This window comes from Cydia fagiglandana, chromosome 7, assembly GCF_963556715.1.
Source record: "Cydia fagiglandana chromosome 7, ilCydFagi1.1, whole genome shotgun sequence".
NCBI lineage: Eukaryota > Metazoa > Arthropoda > Insecta > Lepidoptera > Tortricidae > Cydia > Cydia fagiglandana.
In genome coordinates this window covers 6,185,737-6,202,926 of record NC_085938.1, presented here as the reverse complement: position 1 = coordinate 6,202,926, position 17,190 = coordinate 6,185,737, and the positions used below count along the sequence as shown (strand labels likewise).

At 37.3% G+C, this 17,190-nt stretch overlaps 1 protein-coding gene across 1 annotated transcript in view; it reads left to right on the top strand.

The window, feature by feature from the left end:
- The window catches only part of LOC134665790 (uncharacterized), a 115,103-nt gene that overhangs the window by 57,059 nt on the left and 40,854 nt on the right, over nucleotides 1–17,190 (top strand). The window contains exons 3-4 of the mRNA XM_063522775.1: nucleotides 347–555; nucleotides 15,130–15,265. Of these exons, the coding sequence (XP_063378845.1) occupies nucleotides 347–555; nucleotides 15,130–15,265 (345 nt within the window). The remainder of the gene's footprint in view (nucleotides 1–346; nucleotides 556–15,129; nucleotides 15,266–17,190) is intronic.

Sequence of the window (17,190 nt, the reverse complement as noted above, 5' to 3'; positions counted from 1 at the left end):
TGACGTTCCACGGCAAAAGGTACCTTATGGTGGCTGGCGCCGCGATTCGGGAAATTAATTAGAGATTCACTAGATATGAAATCCTTACTATATCGTATCTAGTTAATCTCTAATTCACTTTCCGAATCGCCCCGTATATCTATTAAATAAATCGGATTGAAATATAAAAAGTAGGTGAGTTGACCGTGACGTCACTATACACGTTTTCATATAAATTCCATATTAGCAAATCGTTTTGACAGTTCTAAAAAAGAAGCTGAATTGACTAGTAGGAAAATAGGTATAGCCAATTGCTATAGAGGTGTCAGGAGGCTATGTTTTATATCCATAAAAATGTTGTCCTCAGGTGTCCGAGGCCTCCACAACCTCGAGATAAACGTGCCAACGGCTGTGCTGGTGGGTGAAACAGTGACCTTGGAATGCAGCTGGCAGCTGGAAGATGAAGAGGCGCTGTACAGCGTGAAATGGTATCGCGGGAGAGAAGAGTTCTACCGATACATTCCGAAGGAGCTACCACACACGAGAGTGTTTCCTTTGCCGGGGATTGAAGTTGACGTAAGTATGAAAAACTGCAAAGAAAATGTATTCTTCACATTATCAAGGCTCGGAACCGGTATTTTCTTCCTACAATACCGTTACGTAAATTACGTTTTTTTTTTGTTCTTTGGTTTATTACTTAATTGTTAATCTCGTATCATTTTTTAATGGAACAATCTAATAATACGTAGTTGTTACCTACATACTTGATTCAGTCCTAAGTATAGAGCATAAAATAATATTTTTTTTGGCTATTTCGAGTTTTCTAAAAAAAACCGGTTCCGAGCCCTGCACATAATAATTTCATGTTACTTCAATTCACTGATACTTTCAGAGTATGTTACATTTATAATTAGTTAATCGATACTTTAGATATATCTAAGGAGGCTACATCGATTTTTCGAGGACGTTTTCATTATTGGCTTTACTAATAATTTACATCAAATATGTAACATTATTGAAGAGTAGGTACTTAAATTATCTGTTGACAGCGAAATCAACTTGATCATGAAAAGGCTGAACTAAAATTGTAGTAGGTACAATACGAAAGCAAATTAATTTATATTCAAAGTATCCAAATTAGGTAGGTATTAATAGGCCTTGCCTTTACTTAGTAATCTTCCTTTTCTTCGTAGATTCATTAGGGAAAATTTCGAAGCCAACTCGCAGTAAACATCTCTTTATATACAAACAAAAATTACAAATGTAAATTACATTAGGTACAATTACAAAGTTAAATATAATCAAATAATTTAGATTGCTTATAAAAACACCGTAATTTTGATTGTCATTTGTCATTTTTACATGCACGTTTTGAGGGAGCGCGAGGGTTTACTGTGCATGATGCGGGCTGTACATACTAGTCAAGAGAACCCGAGACAAGCCGAGAACGAGTGTGTACATGCTGCTCCTTCTCGTCTCGCGCTTCTCCGATTGGATTGGAGCGGTGCTGAGACTCTCGGCGAGTGTGTACAGCCGACATGAAAATAAATTGTCGTCTGTTACACTTTGCATGGCATTTGAAAAGTGTCGGTACGATCAATCCCTACTTATTATATTATCTATTGAATTTATTCTGTATTTAATAATAATTTGTTTTTTCTCTTCACTGTTGTGTGAATTTACAATTTAGCTTAATATTTTGTGAGTACCTCCACCGGAAAAAGCTATATCTAATAGGTACTGACTACTTACTACTACGTGTGTACGAACTACGTAAGAAGGTCTTTGAATTCGTTTTAGTCATCAATAAGTCATTATTAAGTGCCTGGGGCAATACGAGTGTGGTAACATTAACTAATGTGCCTTCTCCTCACCATACACAACAGCCGTAATGGTGAAATGTTTACCGTAGCACAGTAAATTCCAAATTCAGACTGGTTTTCCAATGGCCGTTAAGGCTGCAGATAATGCATGGCAGGACGGCAAATTCTACACTAAATAGTGAAGACTGAATGATTCCGTTGACCGTTAAAAACAACTCTATGATTATGGAACTCATACATTATCTCCATGCAGTATGGTTCCTCTTTTGTTCCAATTTTAGAACACTGAAGGCTAAATGGTCCATTCAACGGTACAGATAAACCTGATATCGTCACGTACGATCTATCAAGCCGTTTGAACGCTGAATAAACAATAGCACCTGCATTGCTAGATCGCTCTCTCTGAAAAGTGGAACTACCTTACGCCTCATTCCCAGATGAATATTTCACGTACTACAATGATATTGAAAACACATTGAATGCGTGCGTTTACCCGCGCGGCCATGTGTATACAAACGCAATGATCCGGTATTCACATTGAATTGGAATAACATTGATATTGTTTTTTTATTATGAATAAAGCTTCCTTTTTACTTCCGTCCCGTGAGAAAAGAGAGAAAAATGCGTTTCGTCACGTATTGCATACACTATCACAAAAAGGTACTGCTTCAAAAGGATCGTGCGTCAGCATTTTATGAGAAAATAAATATTGGCGTAGTCTCTTTGAAGTATGTCTCATGTTCCACCACATTTTTTTGTCGCCATAGAAAAAATAAAAACTGCGAACAGTCTCCGGTATTGAATATGTGTTGAACGTTTTATAAATTGCGTTACTCATACGAAACGATGTTTTATCAAATAAGCAAAGTCAATGATATTATAGTAAACAAAGAATAAAACTAAATAGGTTTTTAGGTTCGGCAAAACGGTGAAAATGATTGCCCCACTAAGCGCACCACCCGTAAAATCGTAAAATAAATTGGAAAATCTGTTGGCATTTAGAATATATTACCTACACGAAAATACGGTAACAATAGAATAAAGGATGACTCACGTTAGACCGGGCCGTGTCCGGGCCGGAGCTTCCGGCGCATCGTTTTCTATGGACAGCATCATGTGATCGCCTGTCATGTCATAGAAAAGTGTGGCGAACCTTTTTCAGTTGCTTACCTCCGCCTGCGAAGCAGGCCGCTAAGTCAACGATACATAAGTAGGTGTCACTTGAATTGTCGAATTTTGATTCTTGTCTTGTCAGAATAAATATTAATACATATTATTTTCATGTGATTAATTATTTCTTTGAATCCTAAAATAGGAGTCCCACAACTGGTGACCCCGATATAAATTTGTTGAATATTGTGTGCTATATATAAAATATTGCTAGCAGATTATACAGAATGCCAGATGTAGGAAGTAACTGTGATCCGGCGGTGTGTCGCGTTAGCGTGAAAATTCCACCGTTTTGGCCAGACAACGCGACGTTATGGTTTTCACAAATAGAAGGTCAATTTGAGGTTGCAGGAATCACTTCAGATTCCACCAAGTATTACCATGTCATATCAGTTTTGGAAGCCAAATACGCCACCGAAGTCCAAGACATAATCGTAAGTCCGCCGACCGATAACAAGTACGCAACTTTGAAGCGAGAGCTAATTGCCCGTACATCGGCATCGCGTAGTGAAAAAATCAAACAGATTATGACTGCGGAGGAACTCGGGGACAGAAAGCCGAGCCAGTTTCTGCGCCACCTGCGTAACCTCGCCGGCTCCGGGTACCCAGATGAATTTTTACGCACAGTATGGTCAAACCGACTACCTTCTTTGCTGCAAAGCCTGATTGCCATGCAAGATGATAATGTGTCTTTAGATAAGTTAGCTCAAATGGCAGATAAGGCGTACGAAACTAACTCATTGACTACACCTCAAGCGTCAGTCGCGTCAACATCTTCTGTTCCGTCTTCGGTGGTAGACGAGTTAAGCCAGAAAATTGAAGCCTTGACTACGAGAATCGAGGCGATGTCAACATCTACGCGACGCCGCGACTCTAGACCGAGAACATGGTAAGCTCCGGAAGCTCCGGCCCGGACACGGCCCGGTCTAACGTGAGTCAACCTTAAGTTTTGCGATGTTATGCGTGGTTGTCTGATGGAGGTGGATTATAACTTTGTAGAAGTGTTCAAAGTAAATAATTGTTAATAGGTAAGATTTAAAATTTTGAATTAGTTTGTATATTACAAGTAGTTACCTTTGGTGATGGCATCTGAATCGCTTCTTCTTCTAAGTCGGTCCCTCACTGCTGAGGATCGTGACTCCGCTTACTAATTTTTCCTATGGCAGCTCTCCACTTCTCCCTGTCGGTTGCTTTGTGGAAAGCGTTGCTTAGTGTGATGTCCATCTGGGCGGATATTTGGTCACACCATCTCGTTGGACTTGGTCCTCTAGGCCGTCTGCCGTCCACCTTTCCCATTACCACGGCACGGCATCTGAATATATGCATATAGTTTATGACTATATTACACAAGATCTCTATTAGTGAGCGCATTATCATGCCCGATAGGTTTCCTGCCTCTTTACCATAAAGTAATCGCTTTATCGTCAATCAGATGCTGATATCTCGGTACCATTTTACATGTAAATGAAGCATATATAGGATGATTTTAGATCACGAGATAATACTTAATGTTATTCTTAGTTTATTTCATGAATATATTCCGTGCGATGTAACTCCGCAGAACTTTATCCATCACAGTTTTGTGCTCGTACATACGAGCTGGAGTTTTCAGCGATAAGCGGTGCGTGATATTATAAACAAGAAGTAAAATCCTTTTTAATTAATTCTCCTATTCGCTAAGTCCAAAGCCTAGTTTAATCTGCAACGTTTGATGGAGATTAACCAGTCTTCGTAGTGTAAATGGACACCCCAGCCAAAAAGTACCAGAAACCATTTAAATAAATTAATGTCAATTATTTTACGTATGAGAAAGTTAAATTATCAAAAACTGAAGTCGAAATAGTTATTCTAGTAACTAAGAAAAAGGACTTTATTTTTGACTCTTTAGTGAATCTTCATCATCATCATCATCATCTCAGCCATAAGACGTCCACTGCTGAACATAGGCCTCCCCCTTGGACCTCCATTGTGCTCTGCATGATCTTAAGGAATCTTGAATCTTCTTAAATATCTTGTGTATTATATAGAATAGAATAGATTTATTTGTAAGCACAAACAATCGGAACAGTACATAGCATAAAAGAAAACACAAAATAAGATTAAAGTGCCACGAAATGGCCCCATCTCAGCATGTTGCTGGTGGCTTCCAGCGCTGATCTTCCGATGAGACCATCAAGTGAGAAGAATCACGGTAGGTAACAGACAAGAAGAAAAAAGACAGAAATAACATACAGTAAACAGTTAGTTAAATAAGAAAAAAGTTACACAGCAAGAAGATACAACATAACTATTTACAATTAAGATTAATTACTTAATACAAAAACAAGCATCGTGCTCTAAATCGCTGTATCGATCCGGTCCGACCATATCTTGGCTGAGCATTACAGCTCGTCCGCGTGGAATCTTATCTTCAACATTTTACATATCTTTAGTACCTATAATTGTCATATCCAAACAATGTTGAAATTAAGTACTTTTCTTTTTTAGCAAGTTGTATGAAGTTTTAAGTCAAGTGGATTTTGATGTTGGTTGCTGAAATTACTTTTTTTGTATTCTCATAATAGGTACCTATGCCCTTATACAAAGATTCAAGTTCGGCACTTACAAAATATCTGATCTAAATACAAACTTTCAACCGCTTTCTCACCACGTTGGGGGATGATTTTCAAAAATGCTTGAATTCGTTTTCATGTTTTTTAATTTAATACCTTTTTTTTGCAAAATGTTCAAGTTCCTAGCTTAAAATTAAATTTACACCCCAAGACGAACTTTCATCCCCTTTTTAACCCCCTTAGGGCTTGAATTTCCAAAAACGTTGCAATTACTTTTTTTGTAATCGGCTAATATGTCTTTCTAAGAAGTTTCAAAGCATTTGTACTGGATTCAAACTTTGAACCCCATTTTAACCCTGCTAGGGGATGAATTTTACAAATCGCTGAAATCACTTTTATTGTCATCTAATAATATCCCCAAATACAAAGATTCAAATCCCGCGCTCGAAAAAATGCATGATATCCATACAAACTTTCAACCCCGTTTTCACCACCATAGGGGATGAATTTTCAAAATCGCTGATATTAGTTTTCTTGCATTTTAATTTAAAACGTTTTTACAAAGTTTCAAGTTCCTTGCTTAAAATAATATTTGCACCCGCAGACGAACTTTCATCCCCGTTTTAGCCCCCTTATAGGGGTTGAAATTCCAAAAACGTTGCAATTACTTTTTTTTGTAATCGGCTATTATGCCTTTCTAAGAAGTTTCAAAACCATTTGTAATGGATTCAAACTATGTATGTATACTACTAGCGCCAACGGTGGCTACACTAACTAAAAAGCAATGTCAGACCAAACCAATATCGAGCGTTCATGAAATCTTTATACGAATATATACGACTTTAGGTAACCTAACCGCCCTTTGTATAAACCTTTTCACTTCATTACCATATGAAAATGATAACGATCTTTGATATATATTACCTACATATGATATTTGCTGAAATCGTTTCTTTATGCGTGAAATGATGACTTGAGCATGTAATCGTAAACGTAGGTAAGTATTTATTCCTTTTAACCGAGACAAGAGACATGGCAACGCGCGTTCGGTTTATCCAATTTAGATCGCTTTAATCCTTGGATTATTAAACCTTAGGCCAGAATGGAAAAAGCGGTGTCATTTGAGAATTGTGTTTCCAAATTCTATTACGGTACAGTCAGCAGCAGATATACCTGAGCGGGCAAGGTGTCCAAGAAAACATATACACTTCAATCGTCACAAAAATAAGGACATCTAAGATGTCATTTTCACGTAGGCTTTCAGTTCGTCAGAAATACCTTAACTTCTGAGTTTTTCTTTAACACATACACCCTTATTTAATCACAATGACAATAACGGTTAAAAAGTCAGTGGTAACTAAGCAATCAAATTCAAGCTGCTGTCATTAATACCTACACGCACTGCCAATCACGTACGTCAGCAGCCAGTTGCTAAGCAGTTGTTATTTCAATGGTAACTAAGCATCAACATTTTATCTGTTTAACTCTTGGAGGATATAACCAACGGAGACGCCATGTCTAAAATTTTCAGTACAAAATAGTCTGCCGTTTTTTGCGGGGGAGGGGCACATCAAATGTATAGGTACGTCATGTCAGATAAACGTCAGTCCATACATATGGTTGACATGAGGTTGACCATTGGCCGCCTATTTTCGACAGAGGGGAACGCCTGTTAATGGCGACTCCATTGTTAATTACTCCGAGGTTTAACTTTAAAATAAATACTGTAGCACTACGAATTGACACCTCCTTTCTTAAAGAAGTATTTTATCGTTAAGTGTCAAACTTATACAATAAATAAGTAGGTTCTACTAGAATGATCGGTTTTTTTTTTATTTTAACTGTCATATGCGGCTGTTCTTCCAAACCGTTGATCATATTATATACCTATGTTAATATATTTATTTAGCCCACTTATTGTAGTAAAATATACTATACAGGGTGGCCCATTTAGATCGGCCAGTATGGGAAAATCTGATACTATAAGATATACACCGATCTCTTCTTAGGAATCATGTCATCGATTTTAGTAACACGAAAAACTGCATTCATACATTAAAAAAAATGTGTACTCAGCTCGGGAATCGAACCCCGAACGTTTTGAAAAATAAAACTAAGACTATTTCTATTTAGATATCGATTGTGTAGGTCTTAAGCAATAAATGTTACTATGAAACATGATGTCTGAAATTAATAAAATGCATTGTTTTCATATCCTTTAATTTAATTTAGTCAGTTTTCGAAGAGACCAGCATTTTTAGGGTTCCGTACCCAAAGGGTAAAACGGGACCCTATTACTAAGACTCTGCTGTCCGCCCGTCTGTCCATCCATCCGTCCGTCCATCTGTCACCAGGCTGTATCTCAGGAACCGTGATAGCTAGACAGTTGAAATTTTCACAAATGCTGTATTTCTGTTGCCGCTATTATAAGTAACAAGAAATACTAAAAACAGATTAAAATAAAGATTTAAGTGGGGCTCCCATACAACAAACGTGATTTTTGAGTAGTAAATATCAAATGGCATTCCGCACAGGAGTAATCTAAGTAACACCCACTGCGGGTTCAAACCTACAACGTCCTGATAGAAAGTCGTACATACGCTACATGTGACATTATCTTCAAAAATTATATAAACTAATGCGAAATTAACATAAAACCAGAAGACACAAATTAGTAATAGACTAGAAATGAAACCCAAAAAAAAAACAAAAAGCTGTAATCTCTAGGTGCGTACGACTGAGAGATTTGAACCCGCGGTCTCTGCTTTGAAAAGCAAACGCCTGTTACTGAGACCACGACGTGCCTTGACAATTGGCTCTAAATTCGGCTTCAGTTAGCTTTTGCTATGTGTCATTCGTCTTGACGATTCTGTTAAAAGAAATAGTTTGCAGTAAGTTGACCGAGAGGCTCCTGTCAAATGGTTGAAAGGCAAAACGTGAGATAGATGTATGTGATGACAAGACTGTACTGCTTTCGATGATTGTCAAAACGCTTTACCTGAAATTGGCATGGCTATCTTTTATTCAATATTCGACCATACTTGTATTGCTTTAAAGTCTATTTTTCCATATTGTTCAGATATATTTGACACGTTGACCGCTTAGATACCATTGGTTTTTTGACAGCTAAGGTATCAATGACTTGTTGTAAGTGTAGAAATTAATGAATAGCGACTGTTAACATATTTGTGACACGTTGAGCGCTCACAAGTAAATACTACCATGACAGTCAAAACTTTTTGGCAGTTTAAACGTTTACCTCTCTTTGAGCACCTGGAGTGTATAGCGACTTCTGCTGCTGACTGTACACCTGGTTACCCGAATTGCTCCGATTCCTATGTGCTTTGAACTCTTGTTTGTGAGGGCTAAGCGTGTATGTGTGTGTAGAGTACCTATTATAGTGGTTTAATATTTGTCCTTTGTTCGTCACAGAATGTGCCCTGATTCATGTCATTAACGATAAAATATCAATAAAACGTTTTTCACTATTTGAAAGATTTTACAATGTTTTTTATAAGAATCAAATTTTTATTGCATATCTTTTATTCCCTGAAAGTTAAAAACATAATAAGTAAGTAAATTATAACAAGTTTGGACAATATAAAATACGTGTTAGGGTAACATCCCATTTCTGACCGCAGCTGCACTACTAGTACAAACGCGTGGGTTTTATTGTCAATTTCCATAGTAAAATGAATGGTAGTGCTGCTATCGTTGGAAATGGAGTGTCACCTTTAATATTAATATCAAGTGCGTCGCAGAGCCCACTTATTCGTAGTAGAAAACGATGGCGTAGCACTGACAAATCTGACTGATAGTTAATTCGTAACTTTTTCATAGTTCCTGTTAAAATAATCACCAGTTAGTATTTAAAACCTGTATTTTTTTTTATTGATAATGGGAAACAAACAGCGCAAAATAACACATATAGATAATTACAATTCAACATTACATAAGCCAAAACAGTTTCCTCTAATTAATTAGCTCATTATGGTTGCTCAAACAAGACTTATTTATACAATTCAATTTCATTCAAGAAATTAAAATATAAATGTGACATGCATTAATTTAATTTTACAATAGTAAAGTATCAAAATCAGTATAGTATTAGTTTTACTCTATATTGTGTTAAATGTATGTAAAATGTCAAGCACATCTATTAGGAGACCGAGGTTAGTTGAAACAGAGGTAAGTTGAAACAACGTGAATTTTGCGGTATTTATATCGTCTTGAGGCAAGGACGCATATTGAGGAACCAGCGGGTTACTAGGACGTGGCTAAACATCGTTTTTTCCACCATGATATCAGTTGTATGTCTCAAAAATTACGTTGTTTCAACTTACCTCTGTTTTAAGTAACACCGGTCTCCCCTACGATCAAGTAAATAAACAACTAAATCACAACAGCCAGGGGGTCCTCATGGTAATATTTTGGTAATTCGAGCAATTAAAAATAAAATAGGGCTACAAAATATAAAGTAGGTATAAGTATAAGTTATACTTAGCAAGGCCTAAACTCTCTCGAGACTAGAAAAAACAACAGTACATCATCTGCCAGCAACGCGTTTTTGCGCGCATTAGCGATCTCCGTCCTAATATTGAACCCTAGAATATTTTTTCCTTGTAAATATCGTCTTTCACGAAAAGGCTGTAAGTCAAGGGATTCTGTTAACTGTTTTACCCTTTTTATGCCATGTATAAGCAATATAACGACGTGCCTAAGTAATGTGGTGATATTCGAGTCACGCGCGGGTTACGATTTTTACAACGGCAACGATAAACGCATGGCACATTGTTTTTAGAATTCATGATCTGTATTCCGTGATCTTTTGTAATGTAGTGCCTTATGGCCAAGGCCTGTTCACTTCCTAAGAAAGTTATGTCCCCAAATAATTGCGCATGTGTGCGCCTTAAGCTTCTATGTGTGCGTTGGCCTCCGGGAAAAAGTTGCGAGTAATAAAAATAAAAACATTTTTCTACAGCAACATTGCTCCCAACTCTGATTTAAATTATCACGAATTTTATACAATATTAATCATAAAACGGGACTTAAAACGCTTAAAACTTAATTACATGCGATTAAGTTTTATAATGAATATTTGCTTCCAACTGTCTTTATCAATGTTCATAAAATATATGGAGGGTAGGTACGTCTACCCACCATAATAAAAAATATATTTGTCAATGACTCTGTCCAACTGCTGTGGTTAAAGTTCATAACGAAAATTTTATTTATTAACTCTTTAAATAATACATACAACGTGTACCGCTACGTACCACTTAAGACTGTAAGTCTGTACCTACATGGATTACAGCAATGCACATAGAAAATGTGCTAAATGCGGAGCAACGGCTGTTGAAGCAGCCAGGGTGAAATTTACAACTTTAGTGGGTTCAGAAGGAACCGAGTTATAACGCATCTGGAAAGCGTATTAATTAACCGTGAAGAAATGTATGACTACAAATTGGAAATCTGTGTAAAATGCCGTGTGTAAAGTGTAGTGTATCTGTGTGTAAAGTGTAATAGGTAGGCATGCCTAATGTTATTTGTATAAAAGGTACTGAAAACTTTGTGAATGCGCTTTATTAATGTCTATTTTTTTATTAAGTTGCCAGTTGCCAGTTTTCAGTGTATATTTTTATATGTAAAACATTTTTTAATAAATAATATATATAATGTTATAAACATAAACATGCCTTTTATTTAAATCAATTGATAATACCACAAACAAGGGCAATTTGCATCTTGCATATATTTCGTGATATGAAGATAACAAATATGTTTATCAACAGAATTACTACCTACCAATACCCGCCAGGCTAAACCGGTTGTCAACTTAAGTTCCATTGGTACACAAAGACGGCGCCACTAGTATAAACGTATAAACGGTTGGGGACATTTTTTTGTATGGAGTTACCGTTCTTCTCCTAGTGAGTATTATATTCTTTGCTTATGGCCCTTCATATGTCATTGATAATGTCGGATAATAACGTCCTACATAATTTCCGTTTAATTCACTGTAGATTAATATGACTTATTGCGGCTATTATTTATTTTGATAACAGAGGTTACCTTGATAGGAGGTGTAACAACGTGATTTAGTTTCGGAATAATATCTACCTATTTGCTGCCCGTTTTTTAATGTGTTATATTTTTCATATTAATTACTAAAGTATTTCTTTTATTGCGTATCGCACCTCCACGAAGTAGGTTGAAGTACCTAAAACTATATAACTAATGAAACGACAAATGACCATTTTATGTATAACACATTATAAAAAACGTTGTCTAAAGCAGCGCTTTGATCAATATGTCCTAATTTTCCAGTATTTTTTTTCTCGTTCTTTATACTTATACTTAGTAGTGAAAGTACCACACTAAAATAATCAATGCAATTAATCAACGCCATAATTTAATGTATAGACGGCTTATAGCTCTTACCTTGGTCAAATCCTACCGAGATCCTTGGCTCTTAGGCTCTAAGGAAGGCTAGTTCTCTGTTCGTGGGCGCTTTTCGTGACATACGGTTTTCCCGTGTTACCGGCTACGTTCGTAGCGCGTAGCTCGCACTAATGTGTTAACCAAATCTATTTAATAACCTACGTGTCGATATTCTTAGATAACTGAAAATCAATTCATAGTAATTATTTTACGAATTGCTCTCTACCTTCAACTTTAGTCTTTTTCTAGAGGTAACATAAGCACAAAAACGCTAGAACAAGCGAACGATTAATCAAAAAGTGGAGCGAACAGAGGCCCATTAATTAAACGCCGAGCTTCATGAATTAAGTTTTTTTTTCGTGTTTTCAGAACCCTTCTGGTTTGAAATATTTCATTCCAACAAATAATAACATACCGAGATAATCATTTCGTGCCATTCCGTTGTAGGTGGCTTTATGGCTTCAAAACCGTTTTGAAGGCAATGTTTATGTATTAGCCTGTGGAGTCTTACTGGAAATTACGTTAACGGTACGGCGTCTGGTGGAGTATTTTTTAGTCATTTCTAGTGTTTTAATTTAGTTAAAACACTTATGAAGTTACATTATTGACTAATACGAACGGGCTACCAACCACGGGTTACTCGATATGGAGATACCAAATGCTAATTGGCTGTGTTAATGGGATTGAAAATTAAAAATAATGGACTGTATTTGAGTGAAAAGGAAGATTTTACCTTCGATAGTACGAGTAGTAATGCTTCATTGTTTGTTTGGAGCCTCATAAGTCATAATATGATTTTTCAACATTTTATACTTAGCACGGTGAATTGACAACTTTTGATGGAAAAGGTTCATCACTCCCGATAGATCTCCAGGGGACTTCAGACTTGTTTTAAGCAAAAAATATAAAACCGATCTATCTTTAATGTCAGTATCACACAGTTTTCTCAAGGGACTACAGTATAAGCTACGTTAAAACATAACGTCCTATTTTTGAAAAGTCGGTAACACGCATATGATATAGCCCTGGAAATTTTCGCTTCCATTGAGTACGGTACGGTTTACCATCAGATGGGCTGTACGATTATTTGGCACTGGCGTGGTATAGAAAAAGTATTACAATTACCTTTATTGATACTGACTTAACTATCAAACTTTCTATCTAAAGAAATGTTCACAAATCTGTAACAGCTTTGAGGCCTAAGCCTGTGTTTGGAACAACTGATACTCACATTTTTAAACTAATAGGTAAATAGAGTAGGTAGGTACATTTCAGTATAATTATGATAGAAAAATAATGTAATGATTACACAATTTGAATATATTAGCTGCTACCCCTTTGTCTTTTTTCTTTTTTAACCGACTTCCAAATCCCAAAGGAGGAGGTTATCAATTTTTATTTTTTTTATTTTTATTTTTATTTTTTTTATTTTTTATGTTTGTTACTCCATATCTCCGTTATTACTGGACCGATTTTAAAAATTCTTTTTTTGATTGCATGTATATGCATACAGATTGGTCCCGTTTTTGTCAAAATCCAGTTCTGATGATGGGATCCATGAGGAATCGACGGAACTCCTCAAATCTTAAAGGCATACATATGGTGATTTTTGTGTTTTTATCAACAAATAAAGCATATACATTCAAAAACGTGACATTTGATGAAGTGGAACTGCTGATGATGATCAGAACGGAACTCTTCAACGACGCATAGTTCACCTTTGGCGATTTGTCCTCTTCCTTATGTTTGTTAAGCAAGTTAAGTTTTTAAGCAACATTTTTGTCAAGCTTAAGTTCTGATGATGGGATCCATGAGAAATCGAGGGAACTCCTCAAATTTTAAAGGCATGCGTATAGAGATTTTTGTATTTTCATCAGAAAATCAAGCATTTTCATTCAAAACTGTCGCATTTGATGGAGTGGAACTGCTGATGATTATCAGAACGGAACTCTTCAACGACGCATAGTTCACGTTTGGCGATTTGTCCTCTTCGTTATGTTTGCTAAGCAAGTTTAGTTTTTAAGCCACATTTCTGTCAAGCTCGAGTTCTGATGATGGGATCCATAAGGAATCGAGGGAACTCCTCAAATCTTAAAGGCATACATATGGTGATTTTTGTGTTTTTATCAACAAATAAAGCATATACATTCAAAAACGTGACATTTGATGAAGTGGAACTGTTGATGATGATCAGAACAGAACTCTTCAACGACGCATAGTACACGTTTGGTGATTTCGATTTTCGATTTTGACTTGGACTGGGACCCGGACTCGGACCCGGACTCTGACCCGGACTCTGACCCGGACTCGGACCCGGACTCGGACCCGGACTCGGACCCGGACTCGGACCCGGACTCGGACCCGGACTCGGACCCAGACTCAGACCCGGACTCGGACTCAGAGACCTGGACCTTGATCCGGAAAATCACTATGATACCTAAACTAAACAAACCGCTATGATTACCTACCATAAAATGTAGGTATATAGTATGATGATGCCAAACCCCTCCCGCTCATACCCCCGTACACCGCACGGCATGCGCCGTTAAGTAGGTTAGGTTAGGTTTGAACTGCAATCCTCACAGACCAAACAAAAGTGGGTTAGGTTTGGTTAGCACTGCGGGCTTTACAGAAACGAAATGCTACTAGAAAAGTGGGTTTGATTAGGTTCGAACTACGATCCTCACAGAACCGAACTGCAATCAGAGAAGTGGGTTAGGTTAGGCTAGAACTCCGACCCTTACGGAAACGAAATGCTACTAGAAAGTACTGGTTTTACCTCCTTTTCTACATAGTGCACCATCTACCATAATTTTTCACCGGGACCCATAGAAGTCGGTTTTTTTTTCTTAAAAATTATTTTAAGTATTGTAAGAGTTAGGAGCTTTTAAAAAAATGTATGAATTATTGCTCCTTAAACTCATAATAATTAAAAAACGAAAAAATCAAACAAAGGGGCAAGCTATGGTTATATAATAATATTAATAATTGTACATCAATTTGTGTATTTTTTTCATAATGTCAATATCCAGAGATGAAAATAGGGACTATGTTTGTGTGGAAAAGTAGTCCTCTACTAACCTTTATAGAACTCTTGCTTTTATTTTCAAAGCATTAATTGTATTCCTGAAAGCTATGATATTAAGAAAGTGTTATGTGGACAGATATCCCGGTCCGGTGCGCGGCGCGTGGTGCTGCAGCAGGCCACGCCGGCGATGGCAGGCCGGTTTCGCTGCGAGGTGTCCGCGGACGCGCCTACCTTCCACACCGAGATCCGCTCCGCGCCGCTAGAAGTTGTCGGTAAGTAAAATGTAGACAGATATCCCGGTCGTGGCGTGTGGCGCTGCAACAGGCCACACCGGCGATGGCAGGCCGGTTCCGCTGCGAAGTCTCCGCGGACGCGCCTACCTTCCACACCGAGATCCGCTCCGCGCCGCTAGAAGTTGTCGGTAAGTAAAATGTAGACAGATATCCCGGTCGTGACGTGTGGCGCTGCAGCAAGCCACGCCGGCGATGGCAGGCCGGTACCGCTCCGCTATGACACCGAAATCCGCTCCGCGCCGCTAGAAGTTGTCGGTAAGTGAGATGTGGACAGATAACCCGACCGCCGCGTGTGGTGATGCAGCAGGCCACGGCGGCGATGGTTCCGCTCCGCTTCGACATTGAAATCCGTTCCGCGTCGTCGGAAGTTGTCGGTAACATTATCCCTTTTTATTTTGATACCCTAACTCTAATAGTAGAATTGTCGAGGCAGGAAGGAAAACCAATTATGTACCTGTGTACCCTGTACAATACAAAACAGATAAATAGGCATGAATTTTGCAAACATTGTGAACCACTGAGCTACGGCGTAGAACTGTTTAAAATTTACTAATCTCGACCTTTAACCAACTTAATTAAACGAAAGCATTACGGAATCATTTATGTAACTTTCAACTTACCTGCGGCTGAAAACCGTAAATTTTAAACATCCAATTATCAAGGGGGAACTTGTTAATTGTTTATTAGGTACACAATGGGGGTAAAATGTAAACCTAACTCAAGAAACGTGGCAAGGAAAGTGAAGAAACTAGGTACAAAATTAAGGACTAGAAAAATTAAATGCTGATTATATTAATAGCTTGGTACATGTTGAAGTTATTTAATTCTAACAATTATTAAATATCTCGTTAAAATTGCGCTGCTATATTTGTTTAGAGAAAAAGTTACGCAAGTACCGCAATAAATTGTTTTAAGTAGGGGTTTGCGGCTTGGTGATGTAAGGGCTTAAACACTACTTATATTACCTTACCTGCTTAATTTGTGGTACAAGTATCGCACCTCCCTTTATTCGTAGCTTCAATTAAACAACCATATAACATTATGGGCTATGATTTTCGTATTATCTGACTTTAGATAGTTATAATAACTTGACTCTAACTTCTGCAGTCCTACAGACAACCTTTGTCAGATAAACTGTGTCTAAATTTAGGGTATTTCACATTCAAGTAAGTTACAGGCTAATTCGAACATACAACGACATCTGGTATTTGAATCATGTTGTTTAGTTATCGTGCGTCTCGCCTGCGCCAATACTTGTACGCACATGTACGAGCGAAATGCACGATAAGTAAATGACATCATTTGGATATAATTTAGATATCAGTGTACGTTCTAATGGAAAGTTAATTCTAAACTATAATCGTTCTCTAATCAGAATCAAATCCTTATCTAATGAGTAGTTAAGCTAGCTTAAGCAGTGATCAGTCTTAATCAAAATGATCAATAAACCATGAGGCGTACGATACTGATTTCATCATATATGAAACTAATATATTTATTAATATGAAAACGTGTTGTTAGTCATATATATGATTAAAGCGAAGTAAGCTTCTGAAATATTCATCCTCAGTAACGTATAAGCTCAATATAAAAATTGTATCACGATCATTACATTTAGATTTAAGGCACTATGCATGAATAATTCAAGTCAGGGGTATAGTGACCACGTTGCCAAAAGTGCTGTAAAGGGATGTATAGGGTCGAGACTACGGTACACCCAAGACATCAATAAAACGTGTACAGTATACCTCCGCTCATGGTCCATCCGTGATAATGTCTACGTGTCTTGACTTTGAATTAACATCGTATACATTGTAAGTAATTGCTTCACGGTAAAAGTAAAGATCGTATGCTAAAATCCCAAAATTTACTCATTATTTAGGATAGTTAATATGAATTTTTTT